Source organism: Musca domestica, unplaced genomic scaffold (genome assembly GCF_030504385.1).
Source record: "Musca domestica strain aabys unplaced genomic scaffold, Musca_domestica.polishedcontigs.V.1.1 26, whole genome shotgun sequence".
Classification (NCBI taxonomy): Eukaryota; Metazoa; Arthropoda; class Insecta; order Diptera; family Muscidae; genus Musca; species Musca domestica.
Window position 1 is genome coordinate 123,683 of NW_026712283.1, and position 21,352 is coordinate 145,034.

The 21,352-nt window shown below is 36.5% G+C and overlaps 2 protein-coding genes across 2 annotated transcripts; both read left to right on the forward strand.

Annotated features, from left to right (window-relative positions):
• The first annotated feature begins 1,536 nt into the window (after positions 1 to 1,536).
• Positions 1,537 to 6,725, forward strand: LOC109612257 (trypsin II-P29-like). Its single transcript, XM_020036164.2, has 3 exons — positions 1,537 to 1,874; positions 1,932 to 2,205; positions 6,345 to 6,725. Exons 1-3 carry the CDS (start codon positions 1,567 to 1,569, stop codon positions 6,705 to 6,707), a joined length of 945 nt encoding a protein of 314 aa, XP_019891723.2. The 5' UTR covers positions 1,537 to 1,566; the 3' UTR covers positions 6,708 to 6,725.
• On the forward strand, positions 6,712 to 13,068 carry LOC101889920 (trypsin-like). Its single transcript, XM_059123956.1, has 4 exons — positions 6,712 to 7,059; positions 7,116 to 7,389; positions 12,552 to 12,887; positions 12,951 to 13,068. Exons 1-4 carry the CDS (start codon positions 6,737 to 6,739, stop codon positions 13,026 to 13,028), a joined length of 1,011 nt encoding a protein of 336 aa, XP_058979939.1. The 5' UTR covers positions 6,712 to 6,736; the 3' UTR covers positions 13,029 to 13,068.
• The last annotated feature ends 8,284 nt before the right edge of the window (positions 13,069 to 21,352 follow it).

Sequence of the window (21,352 nt, forward strand, 5' to 3'; positions counted from 1 at the left end):
GTAATGGTTTTTGCCACATTTCTTCGCGGATTTGTCTAGAAATTGGTATTTGTTGGTCTTAATGGGTTGTAGCTCTTTTGGCGAAACACTGTATCCGACGTTTTTGTATAGTCCCATATAGCCGTATTTCCCGATATTTCGATGATTTTTGGCATATTTCCCATGAATTTGTCTAAAAATTGGTATATGTGGGTCATAATGGGCTCTAATGTTTCCTTTACCCTAAGGTGGAGGGTATAAACAGTTTGGCCCGGCCGAACTTAATGTTTTTGCTTGTTTACTGCCAACCTTGCTTTCAAAAATACTCCAGACACAATAGTCCAACGGATTGGTATCCGGAGATTTTGGTGGCCATTGTGAGCTGGAAATTAAGCGAGGAACCTCATTTTTATAACCATTCTTGGGGTGGGGCGATGGTGCGATGGTGCTGAGTCCTGTTGAAATGTCCAAGGTCTGCAGCCAAGGCTTTAATACACCCTCCAGGCTTCCAAGGCTTTAATACAAGCTCCAGAATATTTTCGCAATAATATTCTTCAATAATTCTGATGTCACGACCGATTATTACGAGCGGAGAGCAACCATCGGCTGTTATGGCGGCCCACACCATCGCCTTGGCCGGCGCTGGTGGCCAACCGAAGGTGCACATCTTAGCTGACCTCTTTGGCAAATGAACACGATCATTTTGTTTATTTACAAACTGCTGGACAACAAATGCTTTTCTCATCGGAGAAAACCTAATTCGGCAATTCACTACTTTCGGCCAAGCGAACCACTCTTTAGCTCTTTTGAGTCTATTTTCTTTCTGTTGCGGTGTAAGTTCTTGCACTTTTTGGAATTTCAATGGCTTTACCACGAGCTCATTTTTCAATATTTGCCGAATGGAATCTTGCGATATATTTAGCTCACGAGCCATTTTCGGTCACTGCGACACGGGTTTCGATCAAGTCGCTTCTTTACTTTTCGAACCATTTCTGCTGATGTTGCTGTTTTATTTTCGTTCACTTCCTTGATGTCGGGCTACACTATTACGGTAACGAGTGATGGTACGGGACACAAAAAATTTATTCACATTGAAATGCTGGAGTGCTCTAACGATAGCCAATTGTGGTTTTCCAGTCAAATGTGAGGAAATCCCACTATTACGCTTGAATTCCATCACGAATAACTTTTTATCTGAGAAATTCTCACCAAAATGCTTTTGTACGCTTGTAAACAATATAATGGGCTGCCACTGGAATAATTTTAACAGCTGTCGGACGAGTGGCTTAGAAATGACAGCACTCTGAAGTTGGTTGCAGTTTTTTCATCTCAGCCTGTATTCCTAGGTGTGAACTTGTCACAATAATTATAGAAGACTTATAGCGAAATAGAAAATATTGGCCCACTCCTTCGGAACCAACCCAATGAATATTCAATGTGAAATATATTTTGTTATCAGTCATAAGCTGAGGATATATATCTGACGACAAAATCGCCTTATTCTTTTTAACTTGTTTTATTTAATTTCCAGTAAAAGCAGTACTCAGGAGTTAAGTGTCAACTTGTGACAATTCCCCAAATATAAAAATGCAAAAGTTAATAATACATTTTCTAATAACTCTACTGATGCTGAAGCTATCGCACGGTAATTTTTCCGCCCTTAATAGTATTTACCTGAATTCCGTATTTCAATTGGAAGTAGAGGATCTAGAAATTGAATTCTTATTCTTGATCGCCGGTGGTTTACGTCATCCAATACCAATGGAGAAATTTGTTCCCTATATGGTATCGATACGTTCAAGAAATCCACAAAAATACTTTGGTGATAATCATTTCTGTGCGGGTACAATATTCGGCAAGGATTTGGTGCTGACCACGGCTCATTGTGTCATGGAGTAAGACAAGAGAGTAGAAATACAAACAAATAAATATTTTATTGTTGACATTTCTAGCAAACGTCGTGTTATAACAAAACCGAGGAGACTTCTCTTAGTCGCTGGGACCCCAAATCGTGTAGAGCCTTCCAACACCACAATTCAATATCCTGTACGTTCACTGGCGGCCAATTTAAATTTTGTTCGCAAGAATCAAAATGATATTGCAATTATTCGATTGAAAGGTGTAATTCCTGAGAATAGTACGGCCATCAAGTCAATTCGATTACCGGAGGGACCACCGCAATTTGGTGCCCATTGCACCATACTGGGATGGGGTCGATTGTGTAGGGTAAGAATGCATTTTATTAAATTTATTTGAGTTAAAAATGGGTTGTAGAATTCTAAGTTATACCATACATATGAGAGACTTTTGTAGATTGAATACAGGTTTCTTATGCGTACTAAACTTTATAAAAGACTTACTTGTGTAAAAGAAATCCTTAAGGACCTCTAGAGAATGAGACATTCCAGACATCGTAAGAGTACAGAATACCTATAGAAGTCATCTTCAAAAGAACTTCAAGGAACTGGAGGGCTTAGAGTGTCTTCTATAGATGAAATAGGAAAACGGAATTATAAAAGGTCTTAAAGGCATACAAGATCATTAAAACTTCTGACAAATCCTACTAAAGGTCCGCTATTAAAAATGGGCTTTTTAAACTTTTACGAAAGTCCTTCTAAAGGGTTTCTTTTTATACTTACCGCCACACAATGGAAGGTATATTAATTTTGTCATTCCGTTAGCAAAATCTATAAATATTCGTTGGAGATCCCTAAAATATATATATTGCCGATCAGAATGGAGTTGTAAGGGGAATTAACGACTTCCGTCTGTCTGTTGAAATACCGATAGAGTTTATATTATTTAATCTAGCACAAAGGTTTATATTATATGCAGGTTGATTGGTATTGAAAATTGCCTATATCGGTCCACGTTTAGGTATAGTCCTCATTCAACCGAACCTCCAGATTTTCGGTATTTTGAAGGTTTCTGTCATAATTTCCAAATAAATAAAACTTTACATTTGGCGTTCTTTGTAGCTCTGTTCTCTCCCTTCCAAATATTTGCTATAGGTCAACTAATTTGTAAAGCTTCCATATAAATGTACCTCCCGATTTTCGGTATTTGGAAAGTTTCTGCCACAATTTCCAACCAAATTAGCTGAAACTTGACAACTGGAGTTCTCGGTAGGTCAGTTTTCTACTTCCAAAAAAAAAAAAAAAAATTTCATTAAAGCCTAAGTGGTAAGCTTTTATATAATGGTACGTCCCGATTTTTGAGATTTCTGCCACAACTTCCAACAAAATCACTTGAAACCTGGCATTTGTTGATCTTGAAAGGCCTTTTCTCTCCTAGCTAAAAAAAATATTCGCGACAGTTCCACTAATTGGTATAGGTCCCATATAACGTTATCTCCCGATTTTCGGTATTTTTGATTGACATTCTGAGTTAACATATTCTTCTCTTTTCATAATTTCATTTTACTTTAAGCCTATAGGCCCTCAAAGTTAGGCCCGGGCGAACTTAAAGCCCGTTTTACTGTTAAAAACACCTTTTTGATGGAAGAATGTAACTTCTATTGATGGAAGGCATTCTAAACATTTCCGGTTGATTCAAAACATACAATACCTTTGGAAGGTTTCCTATAAAAATACCTCCCTCTAGATAGAAAACCTGTTGAAAGCTTCCTATGGAAACAAGTTTCTAATGGGTAGGATACCTTCAGAATATCTCAAGATGGTCAGAAGAAGTAGAAGAAGATAATAAATAGAATCTCGTTCGTAGATAACATATAGATTGAAGACCTTCCAAGAGAAGGACCTTCTGAAGGTCCACGATATACAAAATACATTCCAAAGGTGTTCTGTAGATAGCAGGTCTCGTATTCATTAAATATATCATACATATATAGGACTTCCAAAGGGGTTCTGTGGATAAAAGGTTTTAAGGTCTTTTATTCATAGAAGACCTTCAGGAGGTCTTCTAGTCATGGAAGAACTTTCGAAGGTTTTCTATAGATATAAGACTTGAAGGCCTTCTATTCATAAAAGACCTTCTGAAGAACTCATGTAGGCATATGACCATCTCAAGATAAAAGACCTACTCTAAATACAAGACCATTAGGAAGTTCTTCTTAAGAAAGAAAATCTTCAAAAGACCTCCAATGCATTGAGGTATTTTTTAAGTCTTCTATGCATGGAAAGTCTCCTATATGAAGACCTTCTTTTGATAGAAAACTGCCTTATATTTGTAAAAGTCTGCTATATAGAAGAAAGTTCCGTAAAAAATGCCTAGAAAATCTTATACAAAGAAACAATTTTGGAAGTCTCCTTTGGTCTCCTGTATAGAGAAGAATTTCTGAAAGTCACCTTTGAATAGAAGACCTTTTTAAAATTTCCTTTTGATATAAGGCCTTACGAAGGTCGCCTACAGATGGAAGTGCTTTTAAAGGTAGTCTAAAACTGGAAGCTTGTCTAGTCTCCTATTGAATTTTTCCTACATTAGATATTCTGAAAATTTCCTATAGATAAAATACCTTTTCGGAATAAAAGGCTATCTGAAGGTCTTACGTAGACAGCATTTCTTATGAAGGTCTCCTAAAACGAGAACAATATAATATACCTATATAGAGAAGATTTTCTGGAAGTCCTTTACAGATAGAAGACCCTCTTTTGTTTGAAGATCTTTCAAAGGGGTTCTATAGTTAGAACATCTTGTAAAGTTCAACAGAAGATGGAACGTTTGACAGTCTCTCTTCAACTAGAATACTATCTTAAGGTCTCCTATATACGGAGACCATCTTAAAACCTCCTATATATAAGACTTCCTTAAGGTATCCAAAATATAAAATACTTTCTGAAGACCTTCGTTAAAAAAAGACCTTAGGAAGACCTGAAGATCTTTCAAAGAGGTTCTATAAATAGAACATCTGGTAAAGTGCATCAAAAAATGGAACGTTTGATAGTCTCTCTTCAACCAGAATACCATCTTAAGGTCTCCTATATACGGAGACCATCTTAAAACCTCCTATATTTGAAACCTCCTCAAGGTATCAAAAAATATAAAATACTTTCCGAAGACCTTCGTTAAAAATAAGACCTTAGGAAGACCTAAAGATCTTTCAAAGGGGTTCTATAGATAGAACATCTTGTAAAGTTAATCAAAAAATGGAACGTTTGACAGTCTCTCTTTAAACAGTATACCATCTTAAGGTTTCCTATATACGGAGACCAACTTAAAACTTCCTATATATAAGACGTCATCAAGGTATCCAAAATATAAAATACTTTCTGAAAATCTTCGGTAAAAATTAGACCTTTGGAAGACCTGAAGATCTTTCAAAGGGGTTCTATAGATAGAACATCTTATAAAGTTCATCAAAAAATGGAACGTTTGATAGTTTCTCTTCAACCAAAATACCATCTTAAGGTCTCCTATATACGGAGAACATCTTAAAACATCCTATATATAAGACCTCCCCAAGGTATCCAAAATATAAAATGCTTTCTGAAGACTTTCGGTAAAAATAAGACCTTAGGAAGACCTATAGGTCTCATGTAGGTATTAAATTTTCTGTAGTTCCCTTTAAAATATAACACGATGGATAAAATATCTCCTCTTGGCCTCCTATATATAAAAGACCTAAAGGATTTATATAGGTTATGTAAATTTTAAAGATTTCTTATAGGTTGAAGCATTATGGAGGTCTCCTATGGATAATAGTTCTTCAAAAAATCTCCTTTTCTTTAAGACTTTTTTAGTAACATGTTACCTTCAAATCAATCAATCAAATAATTCTGAAGAATATATGTTAAAAGCAGACCTCTCGAAGGTTTAGAGGTAAAAGATATTATACAGGTTTGCTTGGCCTTTCTAAGATGTCCAACAGGCGAATGACCTTCTGGAAGTCTTCTGTAAATAGAAGGTCTTATGAAATCATCCATGTTCCCTACTTATATGAGACTTTGTATAGACCTTTAATAATTCCTCTGTATATAGAAGACTTTATAAAGGACCTTCCATTGATAGAAGCACTTCTAAGAGTTTTCTAAAGATAGAAGACGTTCTAAACGTATTCTCTCAAAATCTGCTATAGATAAAATATTTTTGAAGGTGTTATTTGCCTAGAGAGCCTTCTTAGAGTCTCCTATGTACAGAAGTCCTTCTTTTGAAAATTGATGACTTTTGAAGTTCTCTTATATACGAAACATCTTTTAAAGGTCCCTTTAAAAAAGAAAACAGTCTGAATATCTTCTACAAAGAAAAACTTACTCAGGGCATTACATGAACCCCTAAATGTGTAGACAGTCCTTCTGAAGGTATCCAATTTGATTTTTTTTTTCAATTTTTCTTCATTTTACCAATTGTCCTTTAAATATTTATTCCCTTGCTTTCGTCTTCCTTCCATCTTATTTCCGAATTGTTAGAACGGTCCTTTATCCGATTTGGCCACACATCTGGGCGTACATTTATTTAGCCCCGAGGAATGCCGTCAAAAGTTGCCGGACAGATTTAAAGAAGGCATGTTGTGTGCTGGTGAAAATAAACCCTTTAAACAGGATCCTTGTCGTGGTGACAGCGGTGGTCCTTTGATATGCAACAACACTCTTACCGGTATTATTTCATGGACTATTGGTTGTGGGAGTTTTCATGCAGCCAGCCTTTACACGGATGTTTGGTATCATCGGCAATGGATTGAACAGCAATTGAGTAAATCAAATAATTTGACAATGGCAAATGACATTTTGATTTACATGTTATTGTCGGTATTGATTTTTTGGAGAAAATAAAATAAAATTTTTAATAAATATATCTTTTGATGGGATATTTCGGGAATTGGTTTATTATTCTGCTAATATTCAGCTTGGTTTATTTTATGGAGAGTTCAGATGTCAATATTAGCCACTTCAGATCCATTGGCGAAGGAAAGAATGGATTTCGTAATAATGTTGGTCCCTTGCTGCCACCTGAAATACATCCCTACATTAGCAGTGGCTATCGTCCCATAAATGTTGATCTAGATCGTCATGTGGTGTCGATTAGAACTCGCGAACCAACTGCCTATTTTGGTGATAATCACTTTTGCGCTGGCGCCATCATCACATCGAGCATTATTATTACAGCTGCCCATTGTGTTGTGGAGTAAGTACTGCAGGAGGGATCGTGAGAAACAATTTAACTGCATTTCATATTTTCAGTGGTCACCGCATTGTTACCCGTCCACGTCGGCTCCGCGTTGTGGCTGGCTCACCAAATCGTTTGAAAAAGGACCAAACCACAATGGAATTTATGGTCTCGAAGGTTATACCACATCCAAAATTTCAACGTCGCAAAGGTTATGATATCGCCTTGTTGATTCTCTCTGATTCAATACCGAGATCAAATACGAAAATAAAAATCATATCATTGGCCAAATATCGACCGCGCGTGGGAACTGAATGTCAAACCCTTGGATGGGGTCAACTCTATGTGGTAATATATTTATTGTAAAATGAAACATGTAAGCAAAGACCATAGCCGTGCGTGGACGAATATGTGATACCCCTTTATGTCCAAATCCATTTGGAAGATGTTATTCTTAGCTTTTTGACTGGGGGCATTTACCCAATATTGAGGCACTGAGGTATTCAAAACAATTTCACATAAAAGTTGTGGTCCATTTTACAGCTAAATGTAATCCAACGGTAATCCAAAATGCTAGAGTTCTTCGCTGTCTTAAATCGCTTCTCATGCAAATTTCTGTGTCAATTGGTTATCAGTTGTCTATTTGAACCCCCAAATGTACATCTTCAAAAATAATAGGCTTTAATTTCGACTCTAATCCCACCCCTATACAAAATTTCGTGATGATCGGATTATAATTGCGACCTATATATAATACCCTCAAAACGTAGTGTTGCAGAGTGTAAAAATTTAGAAAATTTAGAATTCAAAATTGGAGGTGAAAGATGAGAAAATCGCATGCGATAAAAAATGTGACAAAAAATTGAAAAAAAAATTAACAAAAAATATTCACTTTCATTGTCATATTTTTACGCGATTTTCATAGATTTTATCGTTTTTTGACAAAGAGACTATGCCGAATTGATGAGAATCGTGAAAATTAGTCCAACGGTTTTTGACTTATAATCAGAATAACTAAAATCGATTTCTTATACATATATATTGCACCTATATGTGGGATATAACATCTTGGCTACCAGCATCACTGTGCGAGTAATGTTCAGAAGTGACTTTTTAATGTATTTGTGAGATTAAAAATATTCGCAGTTTAATAAAAATGTTCGTATTTTTATACCCTACCACACAATGTGTTGGGGGTATTATAAGTTTAATTGGGCCAAAAATTATGTAACACCTCGAAATATTGGTTTCCCACATAGGAAAGTATATATGGATGATCCTATCTCGCCGAGCTGAGTCGATCTAGCTATGTATGTATGTCCGTCCGTCCGTCTGTCCATGTTAATTTGTAATCACTCTACAGGTGGCAATTATGGTCCGATCTTCATGAAATTTAGAATGAAGGTGGGGATATTGTCAGAATATAACTCTGCCCTCTTGGCATAAAAGTATAAAAACTAAAAAAATCGCATAAAAAGATACCAATAATGATGTTAATATAGATTTTGTAATATTTTGTGACATTTTTTTTATTTTTTTCATATTTTTTATCGCATGCGATTTTTTCAATTTGACTTATAATATTCAAGTGTAAATTTTGTAATATTTGTTCACAGGTTGGGATTATTATATACAGATTGCAATTATCGTCCCATCCTCACGAAAATTTTCACAAGGGTAGAGTTAGGCTCAGAAGTGCTAGGCCAATAGTTTTCAAAGATGTCCGCAATATATTTAGTTGAAATGGACCAACAACTAAAAATGTTCCTGATTTTGAAGCCGTTATAAAGGTCACAAATAGAAACCAAAGGACACGAAATATCGTACGAAGTTAGAGTTTATGACAGCGGATAAAATTGACCACTACTTTTGTATGAAAAAATTAGAACTTTACTTGCAGGCGATATCCGAAAAAAACAAAATGCGAAATTCTGGCTTTTTATGCTGATTTCGTTGACGAATATACCCAAATATCGTAGACAAGAAAATCATATAGATGAGTCTAAGTATGGAGATACAGAGAGGCTTTTTGCTTTTGGAGATGATTGCAAAATATTCAGGGGTTCATATTAACCAAAAACAGAAATGTGTTTCCGATCACACAATTGTAGCCAATCGACACGCCAGTGAAGAGAGTTAAGTACAGGGAAGAATTCTAGGGTATTACATGGTCGGCCCCGCACGACTATAGCCTTTGCTTACTTGATTGCCATACAATTAAAGTTTTTTTTTTACCCACGAAATTTTGTCCAAATTGGTAGACTTCTGCATAGCCCTAAATTCAACCTCCATGTCAAATTCCGCGTCGACTAGTTCATAATTGTGGCCTGTAGAGCAACAGCAAAATCAAGAAATGTTTTTGTTTTTGGTCCATTTCAACCCTTAATTATTTTGTAATCATCTCTAAAAACAATAGGGTTCTATTCTGGCCCTAACCCCACCTGACGATCAGACCACAATTCCGACATGTAGCGTGATTACAAATTAACATTGACTGATGGATGGCCGGACATACTTAGCTAGATCGACTCAGCTCGGCGAGATAGGAAGATCCAAATATATTTTCCTATGTTGAGGACAAATATTTCGAGGTGTTACATAATGTTTGGCCCAATCAAAATTATAATACGCCCAACACATAGTATTGTAAGGTACAAAAGCTTATTGTAGCTGAACGAGGGGTATAGAAAACCCCATGGATTAGGCAAATTATACCAGAAACGATTCTACTTCATTGTATGAACATCTATACTTTTACTTATAGGGTCCAGCTCTTCTTTAAAATAATAACCTTTGAAATACTTACTTACATTAACTACGGACCTTTTAATACGCTACAACACATAGTGGCAAGGGTATTATGCCTTTGTGCATTTGTTTATAATATGGAGAAGGAAGCGAGATAGACCCATAGTTACTTTTGAGAATCTTCATAGAATCCTTTCTAAATCGTATTATGCATGTCAGTCCATGTATTCTTGTGTACAAAATTCAGGTTGCATTTATTATCCGATTGAAATTAAATCTTGCAAACAATATTTGTTTGGCCCAAGGGCGAACCCTATTGAAATTGGTGATAATCTGATCAGAGTTAGATATAACCCCCGCATATCTTCTACCGATTTCGGGTTTATCGTCACCAAATGTCTAATATAAGTCCAAAAGCATGTGCTTCAATTTAGTGAAAAACGGTTCAGATATATTGTATATTTTTTATCCGATTGGGGGTTTAAAGTCTCTCACATGAGTGATATGCACTTCAGAAGAATGATGTGTGGTACCGGACATCAGATACTGTGCTAAAATACCTCCATCAAATTTTATCGAGATCGGTTCAGATTAGGACATATCTCTCATATATATCTTTATCTGATATCAGGTTTATTGTTCAACAAATGACGAATATCAGCCCAAAAGGACTAATTTTGGATATTACGACTGAATTCATCCCATAAACCAGTACTTCGAATTTGGTGTAAAACGGTTCAGATAGCTATAGCTTATACAACAATGATCTTTGGTACCAGATATCATATAGAGCTCAGAAATACCTCTGCCAAATTTGATCCAGATTTGTATGTGCGAGTAGGTCCCATATATATATCTTTAACCGATTTCGGGTTAATGGCCAATATCTGTCAAAAATCCTGAATTTTAACCGAATTCAGTCTAGAAGCACTTACATCAAATTTGAAGTAAATCGGTACAGGTGTAGCTATAGCTCTCATATATATATTTTATCCGATTTCAGGTTTATTTTGTAAATAACGGCTAATATCAGCCCTAAACGAGTGAATTTCGGGACGTACGTTTAAATGTTGTGCAACTCGGCTCCTATATATATATTTTTTTTTTAATATAATCCTTCACCAAGTGATATCATTCACTCTATAGCAAACTATAACTGCTCTAAAGTCAAACGTAGATCATCCCACCTGATCTACTTTAAATTAATTCTTTTGTTACGCGAGCTCTACTAAACAAGCATAATGATGTAGGGTATCATATAGTCGGTCCCGACTTTTGACTAAAACCCCCCAGAATAAAACGATATTATTCCTGATTTTATTCTACTAAAAATTAAAATTTGCTTAATTGTGGAAACCGTTAGTTTTTCATGCGACGAATAATTTTTCATTCCCTGCACCATGAGGTCATTTGTCATTCTTTTTGTAACTTAACAAGAAAATAATTTTAGACCCGTAAATTATACATTATTATTAGAGTAAAATTCCAAGTTGCTGCTAGACGCACATAACTGAGTCGACTTGGAATTTAATGAAGTGTAAAAATAATCCGAGCTGTTACAACCGTAATGATCAATTTTATCTCAGAGTAAACTTTTTAACAATTTACATGTGAATGTAAAAAACCCGCTGGACAGATTTTCCTGAAAATTTCCAAATATACAACATGGCCTTAAAGTAACATAAGCTATTTAATTTTTCAAATTCCACTTGGAACCGGAGATATAGCATCAAAATCGGAGGTACCTCCCAGAAATTTAGATTTTATATGAACATATCCATTGATCGATTACAGATACATATAATATAATAATATTATAAGATATAATACTGAAATGCGAAACTTTGAAAAAAATCGGTGAATAATGTAGCTTATTTCATCATCAATGTAATTTTCTGTCGTAGGCTGTAGTTCCATTACGATCTTCTAATACCAATTTGAAACAATTCCGGTGAATAATGTTGCTAAAATCATCAAAGTATCGAATATCGGCAGGTACCGTTATATGGGGGCTATATCAAAACGTGGACCTACATAGAAATGCCAAATTTGAAACAATTTCGGTGAATAACGTCGCTAAAATCATCAAAATATCGAATATCGTGAGGTACCGTTACATGGGGGCAATACGAAGACGTTGGCCTGAACAGACACTTTTCTGTCTTAGGCTGTAGTATCTGTTACGAACTTCAAATACCAAATTTGAAAGAATTTCGGTGAATAATGTCGCTAAAATCATCAAAATACCGAATATGGCGAGGTACCATTATATGGGGATTATATAATGTAGGCAAACTACATGGCCTATTTTCAATACAAAAAGTCCTGCAGACATTATATATTATATTATTTGAGTAAAATTATATTAAAATTAAAACAAAATCTTGTTCCTCCCTTTGTTATTCATTTATCCTTCATTTTCTACATTGTTACGCCGTAAACTAATGAAAAGATTGTTAAAACCGAAACATCAATGGGGCACTGAGGTGAGGAGGACAAATCCATTAAATGAGACCCAGAAATCAAAAACAGTTTCATACATTCTGAAAGTATTGCGAAATTTGTATTAAATAAGAAAAACTCACATCATCTATTTATGGATATACATGTTATCCCATTCTAACTGATTCATCTCAGATGTTAAGCAGATATGTCAGCGCTTCCTGCTTTTCATTGTACATTCCCTCCCTTTTCAGATTTTTCCAATCTAATCCATTTAACGAAGAACTCTCTCTCTATCTCTCTCTAACTTTATTTTAAAGGATGGCCCATATGCTGGTCGAATTACCTATGGCAATCTTAGTATAATTCCGAATTCACAATGTTTGAAAACGTATGGACATTACTTTACAAAAGACTTACTATGTGCGGCCAATCCAAGCGATCCATTTGTGGATACTTGTCGTGGTGATGCGGGAGCTCCACTAATGTGTCACAATAAATTGGTGGGTATAGTTTCGTTTAGCAGTACATGCCGTTATTTCAGGCCAACAATATTTACCGACATAACATATCACACCAAATGGATATTGGCAATGGGCCGGGGAGTCAAAATAAATCCACAATGTGTTACAGCTCTAATACTTCTTCTTCAGCTGGTAAATACGATTGTTAAAATTATATAAAATAAATTCTAGATTTAATTGTTGTTTAAATGTTAGAATCTGGGGTTAATACGAAAAAGGATGCGACACTGTTGGTCGAGCCACCCTCTCTTTATTTGCTTTAATTTAAAATAAAGGTTGAATACACTTTTTAAATAAAAACCCAACAAATGTACTTCAATTTTATTAAAAATAAACTCTATCGCCATCATCAACAACTGCGGAGGCAGTAACAATAACAACGCCAATGTCACCGTAGCGACAAAGACAACGTCCGCACACAATAAAATGAAACCAGAGTCCAATCCACAATTGTCTAACCAATTGTACCTCAACAGCTTTATGTGAGCGTGGGTATTTTCACTCTGCCTATTATTCGCAACAAAATAAAATTTGTTCAACTAAAGAAAGACTGATATGTAAATGTCCTTCCTAGGTGCAGCCGGAGGAAATCGAGAGGAGTATATTCAGTCTAGTAATATTTGAATGAAAAAAGCGGTAAGGGAAAGTCAAAAGTCGGGCGGGGCCGCCTTTCTGATACGGATGCACCAAAATTTAGTACTTTTTGACAGATATTGGCCATTTGGTGCACAATTAACCCGAAATCCTTTTAAGATTCAATCAAATTTTATAGAGGTCTTTTCTATCAAATTTTATAGAGGTATTTTCGTTTACATAATTTCATCTCAATCGGATAATAAATGCGACTTGCATTTTTTTCACGAGAATACATGGACGGACTAATTGACATCCATAAATCTACTCAGAAATAATTCTATGAAGATCCTCAGAATTAAGTATGGGTCTATCTCGTTTTTATCTCCATGTTACAAATAAATGCACAAAGACATAATACCCTTATCACTATGTGGTGTAGGGTATAAAAACTGTACGAAAATTACTAAATTGTACGAAATTGATTACTCAGTGAAGAAATAGAGCTGGAATCCCGAAATGTGATTTTGAGATCTCTATTGGTATATGGAATTAAGATATGTAGGTAGTCTTGAAAATGAGAAATGGAAATGAGGAATGCGGAAATGAAATGAGAATAAAAACAAGTAAGCAAAGGTTATAGTCGTGCGGGGCCGACCATGTGATACCCTACAACACTACAATATGTTGGATCCCCGCTCATGCCCAAATCCATTTTGGAAGATTTCTATTTTGAAATTATGTCACGGAGTACTGCTCAGCTATTACCCTTAGCATTTGCCCAATATTTATGCACTCCGTCGTGCTGTTCGTTTTTGTGGTCCATTTTACGGCTAAATATAAACCAATGGTCATCCACAGGCGTGTCGATTGGCTTCAATATGTGATCAGGAATTTTTTTCTGTTATTGTTTCATTTGAACACCTCCAAAAGCAAGAGGGCCTCTGTGTCTCCAAATTTAGACTCATCTATATGATTTGCTTGTCTACGATATTTGGCTATATTCGTCAGCGAAATCAGCATAAAAAAGCCAGAAGTTCGCCTATTGCGTATATCGGATATTACCTGTAAGTAATGTTGGTACTTTTTCACACATTCTACCCGCTGTCTTAAATTCTAACTTCATGCGGGATTTCGTGTCCTTAGGTTTCTATTTGTGACCTACTTAACGGCTGCAAAACCAGGAAAATGTTGAGTTGCTGGTCCATTTCAACCCTTAAATAGATTGCGGACATCTTTGAAAACAATAAGCTTAGCCCTTCTGAGCCTAATCCTACCTTTCTTAATAATTTCGTGATGATCGGAAGAAAATTGCACTCTGTATATAAATAATAACTCCAACCTTTGTTGTAAAGTAAAAAAATAATTACAAAATATTCACTTCAATATTATATATAGTTTTTATACCCTACAACACTATGTGTTGGGGGTATTATAAGTTTGATTGGCCCAAAAATTATGTAACACCTCGAAATATTGGTTTCCCATATAGGAAAGTATATATGGATCTTCCTAGCTCGCCGAGCTGAGTCGATCTAGCTATGTATGTCCGTCCGTCCGTCTGTCCGTCTGTCCATGTTAATTTGTAATCACTCTACAGGTCGCAATTATGGCCCGATCTTCACGAAAATTGGAATGGAGGTCGGGGTCGGGCCAGAATAGAACCCTATTTCTTTTTGAGATGATCGCCAAATGTTTAGGGGTTGAAATGGACCAAATACTGAAAAAATTTCAAATTTTGCAGTAGCTATACAGGTCGCAATTATAGACCAATCGACGCGGAATTTCGCATGTAGCTAGAGTTTAGGGCGGGGAAGAAGCCTACCAATTTGGGTGGTCATCGGATAATATTTAGCGGGTAAAATAGACCATATATTTTGTGTTGAAAAAATTCAAAATTTTTCATTAAACCGCGAATATTTTAAATCCCGGCGAAATCACAAAGCCATGACAAGGTTACTTCTGACCTTTACATTGATGTTAACATCCAAGAAATCGGATATATAGCAAAATATGTGCGATATATTTGTTTATCAAAGAAGATATGCTTGAAAAATCTCTTATATGTCGAGAACGGCTGAACTGATTTCGACAGTTCTCATTAATTCAGAATGGTCTCTTGGCAGGAAAGAATAAACGTCTAAAAAAATCGCATAAAAATATCTCTCTAAAGATGAAAATATTGATTTTGTAAAATTTTCTCATATTTTTTCAATTTTGTCATATTTTTGGCATATTTTCATTTTGAATTAAACATTTGGTAATATTTCTACAGCTAACAAAACTAAGTAGTTAGGATATCAGGATATCATATACAGATCGCATTTATTGCCCGATCCTTACGAAATTTTGCATGGAGGGTCATGGATGAGGGTCAGAATAGAAGCCTACTCTTTTTGGAGATGATCGCCATATATTTAGGGGTTGAAATGGACCAAAAAAACTGCAAAATTGTCAGGAGGTCGTAATTATCGCCCGATCCTCACGCACATTTGAATGGGGGTTACCGGACATTGCAAAAGCCAAGCAGTTTTGGATGGCCATCCAAAAATATTCAATGTGTGAATAGCTTGCCAACTTTTGTAGACAAAATACGAAAATGTCCATTCCAATGACTTTTTGGAGAATTCACAAATACAGGAAAGACGCACTTCTGACTATTTCGTTAACGAATATAGTCAAATGTCTGTATCTCATATAGATGCGTTTCAGTCAAAAACCAATAATAAATGTTAATCTTTTGCCACTTCTGAGAGATTATAGGTCTTTGGAAAATATTGGTTCCAGATCTAGGAAGACTATTTACGTGCAACATCTACCAATAAATTGGAAATGAGCAAATTAGTTAAAGTTGCTATTATTCGAAAATTAGAGAACGAAACCTGATGGTTTTCTTTTATAATTTGTCACAATATCTTGTGAAATTCTTTCGAGTATCTCGCCTATATAAACTGTATCGTTTATTAAAGTGTTGTAGGGTATTCAACGGTCGGCCCCGCTCGCCGGTAGCCTTTGCTTACTTGTTAAATATGAAAAAATAAAAAAAATGTCACAAAATACTACAAAATCTATATGAACATCATTATTGGCATCTTTTACTGCGATTTTTTTTATATTTTAATCTTTTATGCCAAGAGGGCATTCTGAATTGACATAATTTTTTTTAGCATCCCCATCTTTGTATGAACATATTATATATATTTCGCCATATATATCCGATATATTTACTGTCGGCATCTACGTCACATTCATGATTGATCTGTTCGTCTATTTGTGATTTCGCCGGGATTTTATTTAACACAAATATTATGACCTATTTCCCCCACTAAATATTACCCGATGACCATCAAAATTGGAAGACTTCTGCCCAACCCTATGCTCTAGCTCCGTGCTAACTTCCGCGTCGATTGGTCTATAATTGCGGCCTGTAGAGCAACTGCAAAATCAGGACATTTTTCAGTTTTTGGTCAATTTCCACCTCTAAATATTATGCGATCAGGCTTCTATTCTGGCCCCACCTCCATTCTAAATTTCGTGAAGATCGTTCAATAATTGCGACCTGTAAAGTGATTACAAATTACCATGGACAGGCGGACGGACATACATAGCTGGATCGACTCAGCTCGGCGATATAGGAAGATCCATATATACTTTCCTATGTGGGAAATCAATATATCGAGGTGTTATATAATTTTTGGCCCAATCAAACTTATAATACCCCTAACACACAATGTTCTAGGGTAAAGCTGTAAAAATCTGTTAGCTCGGCCGGGCCGAACTTTAAATACCCTCCATCATTTGGAACGAATTCGGCAATATTCCAAAAAAATAAATTCCGTTAAAAATTCTGTTAGAATCATAAAAATACAAAATGTATCCAGGTCCACGTAGTCGTATAGACCCTAATACTAAACGACTACGTGGACCTGGGTAGGCAAATTTTGTCATAAACCATTGCAATACTCAAATGCGAAACTTGAAAACAAATTCGGTGAATAATGTCGCTAAAATCATCAAAATACCAAATATCGGAAGGAATCGCTATATGGGGGCTATACGATGACGTGGACCTGCACAGACAATTTATAGTCATAGGCTGCAGTATCCATTACGAAGCACAAATACCAGATTTGAAGCAATTTCGTTGAATAATGTCGCTAAAATCATCAAAATACCGAATATCGGGAGGTACCGCTATATGGGGGCTATACGAAGACGTGGACTTGCACAGACAATTTTCTGTCCATTACGAACTTCAAATACCAAATTTGATACAATTCCGGTGAATAATGTCACTAAAATTACCAAAATACCGAATATCGGGAAGTATCGTTATATGGAGGCTATACGAAGGACGTGGACCTGCACAGACAATTGTCTGCCACAGGCTGTAATATCCATTACGAACTTCAAATACCAAATTTGAAACAATTCCGGTGAATAATGTCGCTAATATCATCAAAATACCAAATATCGGGAGGTTCCGTTATGTGGGGGCTACACGAAGACATGGACCTGCACTGACACTTTTCCGTCTTAGGCTGTTGTATCCATTGCAAACTTCAAATACCAAATTTGAAACAATTCCGGTGAATAATGTCACTAAAATCATTAAAATACCAAATATCGGGAGTTACCGTTGTATGGGGGCTATGTGAAGACATGGACATGCACAGACAATTTTCTGTCTTGGGCTAAAGTATCCATTACGAATTTTAAATACCAAATTTGAAACAATTCCGGTGAATATTGTCAAAATACCGACTATTGGGAGGTTCCGTTATATGAGGGCTATACGAAGACGTAAACCTGCACATATACTTTTCTGTCTTAGGCTGTAGTAAAAATGTATCAATATTTATTTCATTCGGAAGCTAGAGTGATTTCTACAGACAGACAGACCGATAGATGGACGAACTGACAGACAGACTTAATATACCCTCCATACTATGGTGGAGGGTATAAAAATTAGCATATTTTCAACAAGAACATAAAGGACTTCTTTGACTACCAAAATATTACTCACAAAAAGCAATGCCTTAGAAAATATGCCTCAAATGCTTGATTTACGAAAGATCCCCAAAATTTTGAAAAAGGGAAAAATGCCTCTCGATTTATGTTACTTTACGAAAAATTGTCAACATTTATATCCTATCGCAAAATGATCGGTTCAGGTGTATATTATGATATTGAGCTCATATTGCGGTAGAATTCACTTAAGAGCTCTTTTAATTGTTGAATGTAGGGAAGGTATCAAACTATTTCCTTGCACTACATTCCTATGATCAGAACATAATATTAGTCCAAAATTGATTTGTATTCAAAACCAATACTCACTTCATACAATTCCCGCACACATTTCTAATCTCACCCTCCCTCGTAGAATGGAAAACTTTATATTCTATCACTGTGAGAGGCATCCATTTGACGCGATTGTTAAACGAGCAATGATTTTAGTGTGAAAATTGCGTAGGTTGCACTATTGAGAGTAAATACGATAGACGTAGACGATGACATAACCACATGCCGTTGCACAAGCACACACACACACGCGCTCACACACCCATACACACACTAATATACCCAAATACATGCCAAAGCAATCGAAACAATCACAATGGCTGGGCGAAAACGCTGAACGACGACGAAGAGGTAGTTGCGTTTTGTAGTCATGAAGTGAATGACAGGCCCATTACAAAAATACCGTCTCTTATAAAAGAGCCAATGCCGCCACCACCATCACCGACCATAGCTGAGTTTTTGTTATGGAAATTTTGTGTTTAACATTTAAGGAACATGTATTGAACAGTGAGAGTAAAACAGCCGCACACACACACACTCAGAGGCAGACAGACACAAAGGCCTATACCCGGTTTCGATCATTCAGGGAGAACTGAGTGGATGTCTGTCAGTGTGGGCTTCTGCGTGTGTGTGTGTTATTGTAACAACACCCATACACAAAACACAACAGCATTGGGGGCAACAATACCGCATGCCATTGCAGGCAAGCAACAACAACAACAACGCCAAATAAAACTGATACTACATCAATTGCATGTGTGTGTGTGTGAACACTGACACAGATACATTTGCATACAACTCGTATTGGTGTTCACTAACAATGGCAAACAAGTTTGTGCAATTGACGCGGGTGCGGAAGGGGTGTAAGGGTAAAATCCAACACACAAATTTACCACCTACAGGACTCTGTCTCACTCTTTGTCTCTTGTATGCTTTGCCAATTGCAGCAGCAGCAACATTCGTATGCAGACCAGCCAGAAAAAAGGTCGAATACCCAAAAGGCAGACAATAAAGACAAAATAACTGAAATTTGACTGGACTTTAATTGCTTGGGGTTTTGTTGGTAACCATTGTGTCTATCTCTATGGCTGACTTCGTTTGAGCATGTGTGTGATTATTTCCGCTGTGCATACCCTACATCAGTAGATAAGAAGCGTGGAAGATGTTTGATTTGTTTCAATTTTTTGTAACAAATACAGGAGGTGTTCTACAGGGTAAAGGGATCTAGAAAGCCTTCAAGGCAAAGGCGATTTTCTGCCGGTCTTTTTTGTGGCGAAAATATCCTGACAATCTAATATGCTGGAAATACAACCTGACTTTCATCTATGTGGGGAAGGACTCTTCACGGTCTTCACGGACACGATGTTCTGAAAATCGTTTGAATGTTGAAAACATTCCAAATATTTTCTTGAAAGGCTCCTAAAAGTAGAAGAATCCCTGAAGAACTTCTGACGGTAAACCCCCTCCTGAAGAACTTCTGAAAATAGAAAACCTCCTGCAGGACTTCTGACTATAGAAGACCTGAAGGACTTTGAAAAATAGAATACCTTCTGAAGAATTTCTGAAAATTGAAGACCACCTGAAGGTTTTCTAAAATTAGGAGACTTTCGAACATGGAAGACCTCCTGAAATTCTCCTGAACGTAGAAGAATTTTGCAAGGAACCTAGGAGACCTTTTGAAGGTCTTCTCAACCTAGAAGACATTCTGAAGGTGTTCTGAACGTGGAACATCTCCTGAAGGTCTTCTGAATCTGGAACATCTCCTGAAGGTATTTTGAAGGTGTTCTGAACCTAGAGGACTTCCTGAAGGTCTTCTGAACGTAGAGGACCTCCGAAAGGTGTTCTGAAGATAAAAATCTCTTAAATGTCTCCTGAATCTAGAAAAACCTCCTGCAGATTTTCTGAATCTCGAAGACCTTCTGGATCACGAAGATCTCCAGATGGTCTTCTGAACGTAGAAGATCTCATTAAGGTCTTTGGAATGTAGAAGACATCCTGAAGATCCTCAAAACCTAGAAGAGCTCCACTAGGTCGTCTGGATATAGAAGATCTCCTAAGGATCTTCCAAACATAAACGAAATCCTGAAGGTATTCTGAATGTCGAAGACCTCATGAAGGTGTAATGAATATAGAAGACATCCTAAAAGTCTACTTAACCTGGAACCCCCTCTAAAAGACTATTTAACGCATAAGTGACCCTGAAGGTCTTCTGAACGTAGATGACCTCCTGTAGGTCTACTGATCGTAGAAGAGCACCACAAGGTCGACTGAATATAGTAAACCTCCGGAGCGTCTTCTTAAGATAAAATGCTTCCTGAGGGTCTTCTTAACATAGAAGACATCCTGAAGGTTTTCTGAATGAAAATAACTTCCTGAAGATCTTCTGATCATAGAAGACCTCCTGAGGGTCTTCTGAACATCAAGGACGTCCTAAAGGTCTTCTTAACATAGAACCCTCTCTAAAAGACTATTTAACGCAGAAGAGGCTGAACGTAGATTACCTCCTGAAAGTCTATTGACCGTAGAAGGTCGATTGAATATAGTAGACCTCCGGAGCGTCTTCTTAAGGGAAAATGCCTCCTGAGGGTCTTCTTAAAATAGAAGATCTCCTTAGGGTCTTCTAAATATAGAAGACCTCCTGAGAGTCTTCTGAACATAGAAGATCTCCTGAGAGTCTTCTGAACAGAGAGCCCTCCAGAGGGTCTTCCGAACCCAGAAGACAT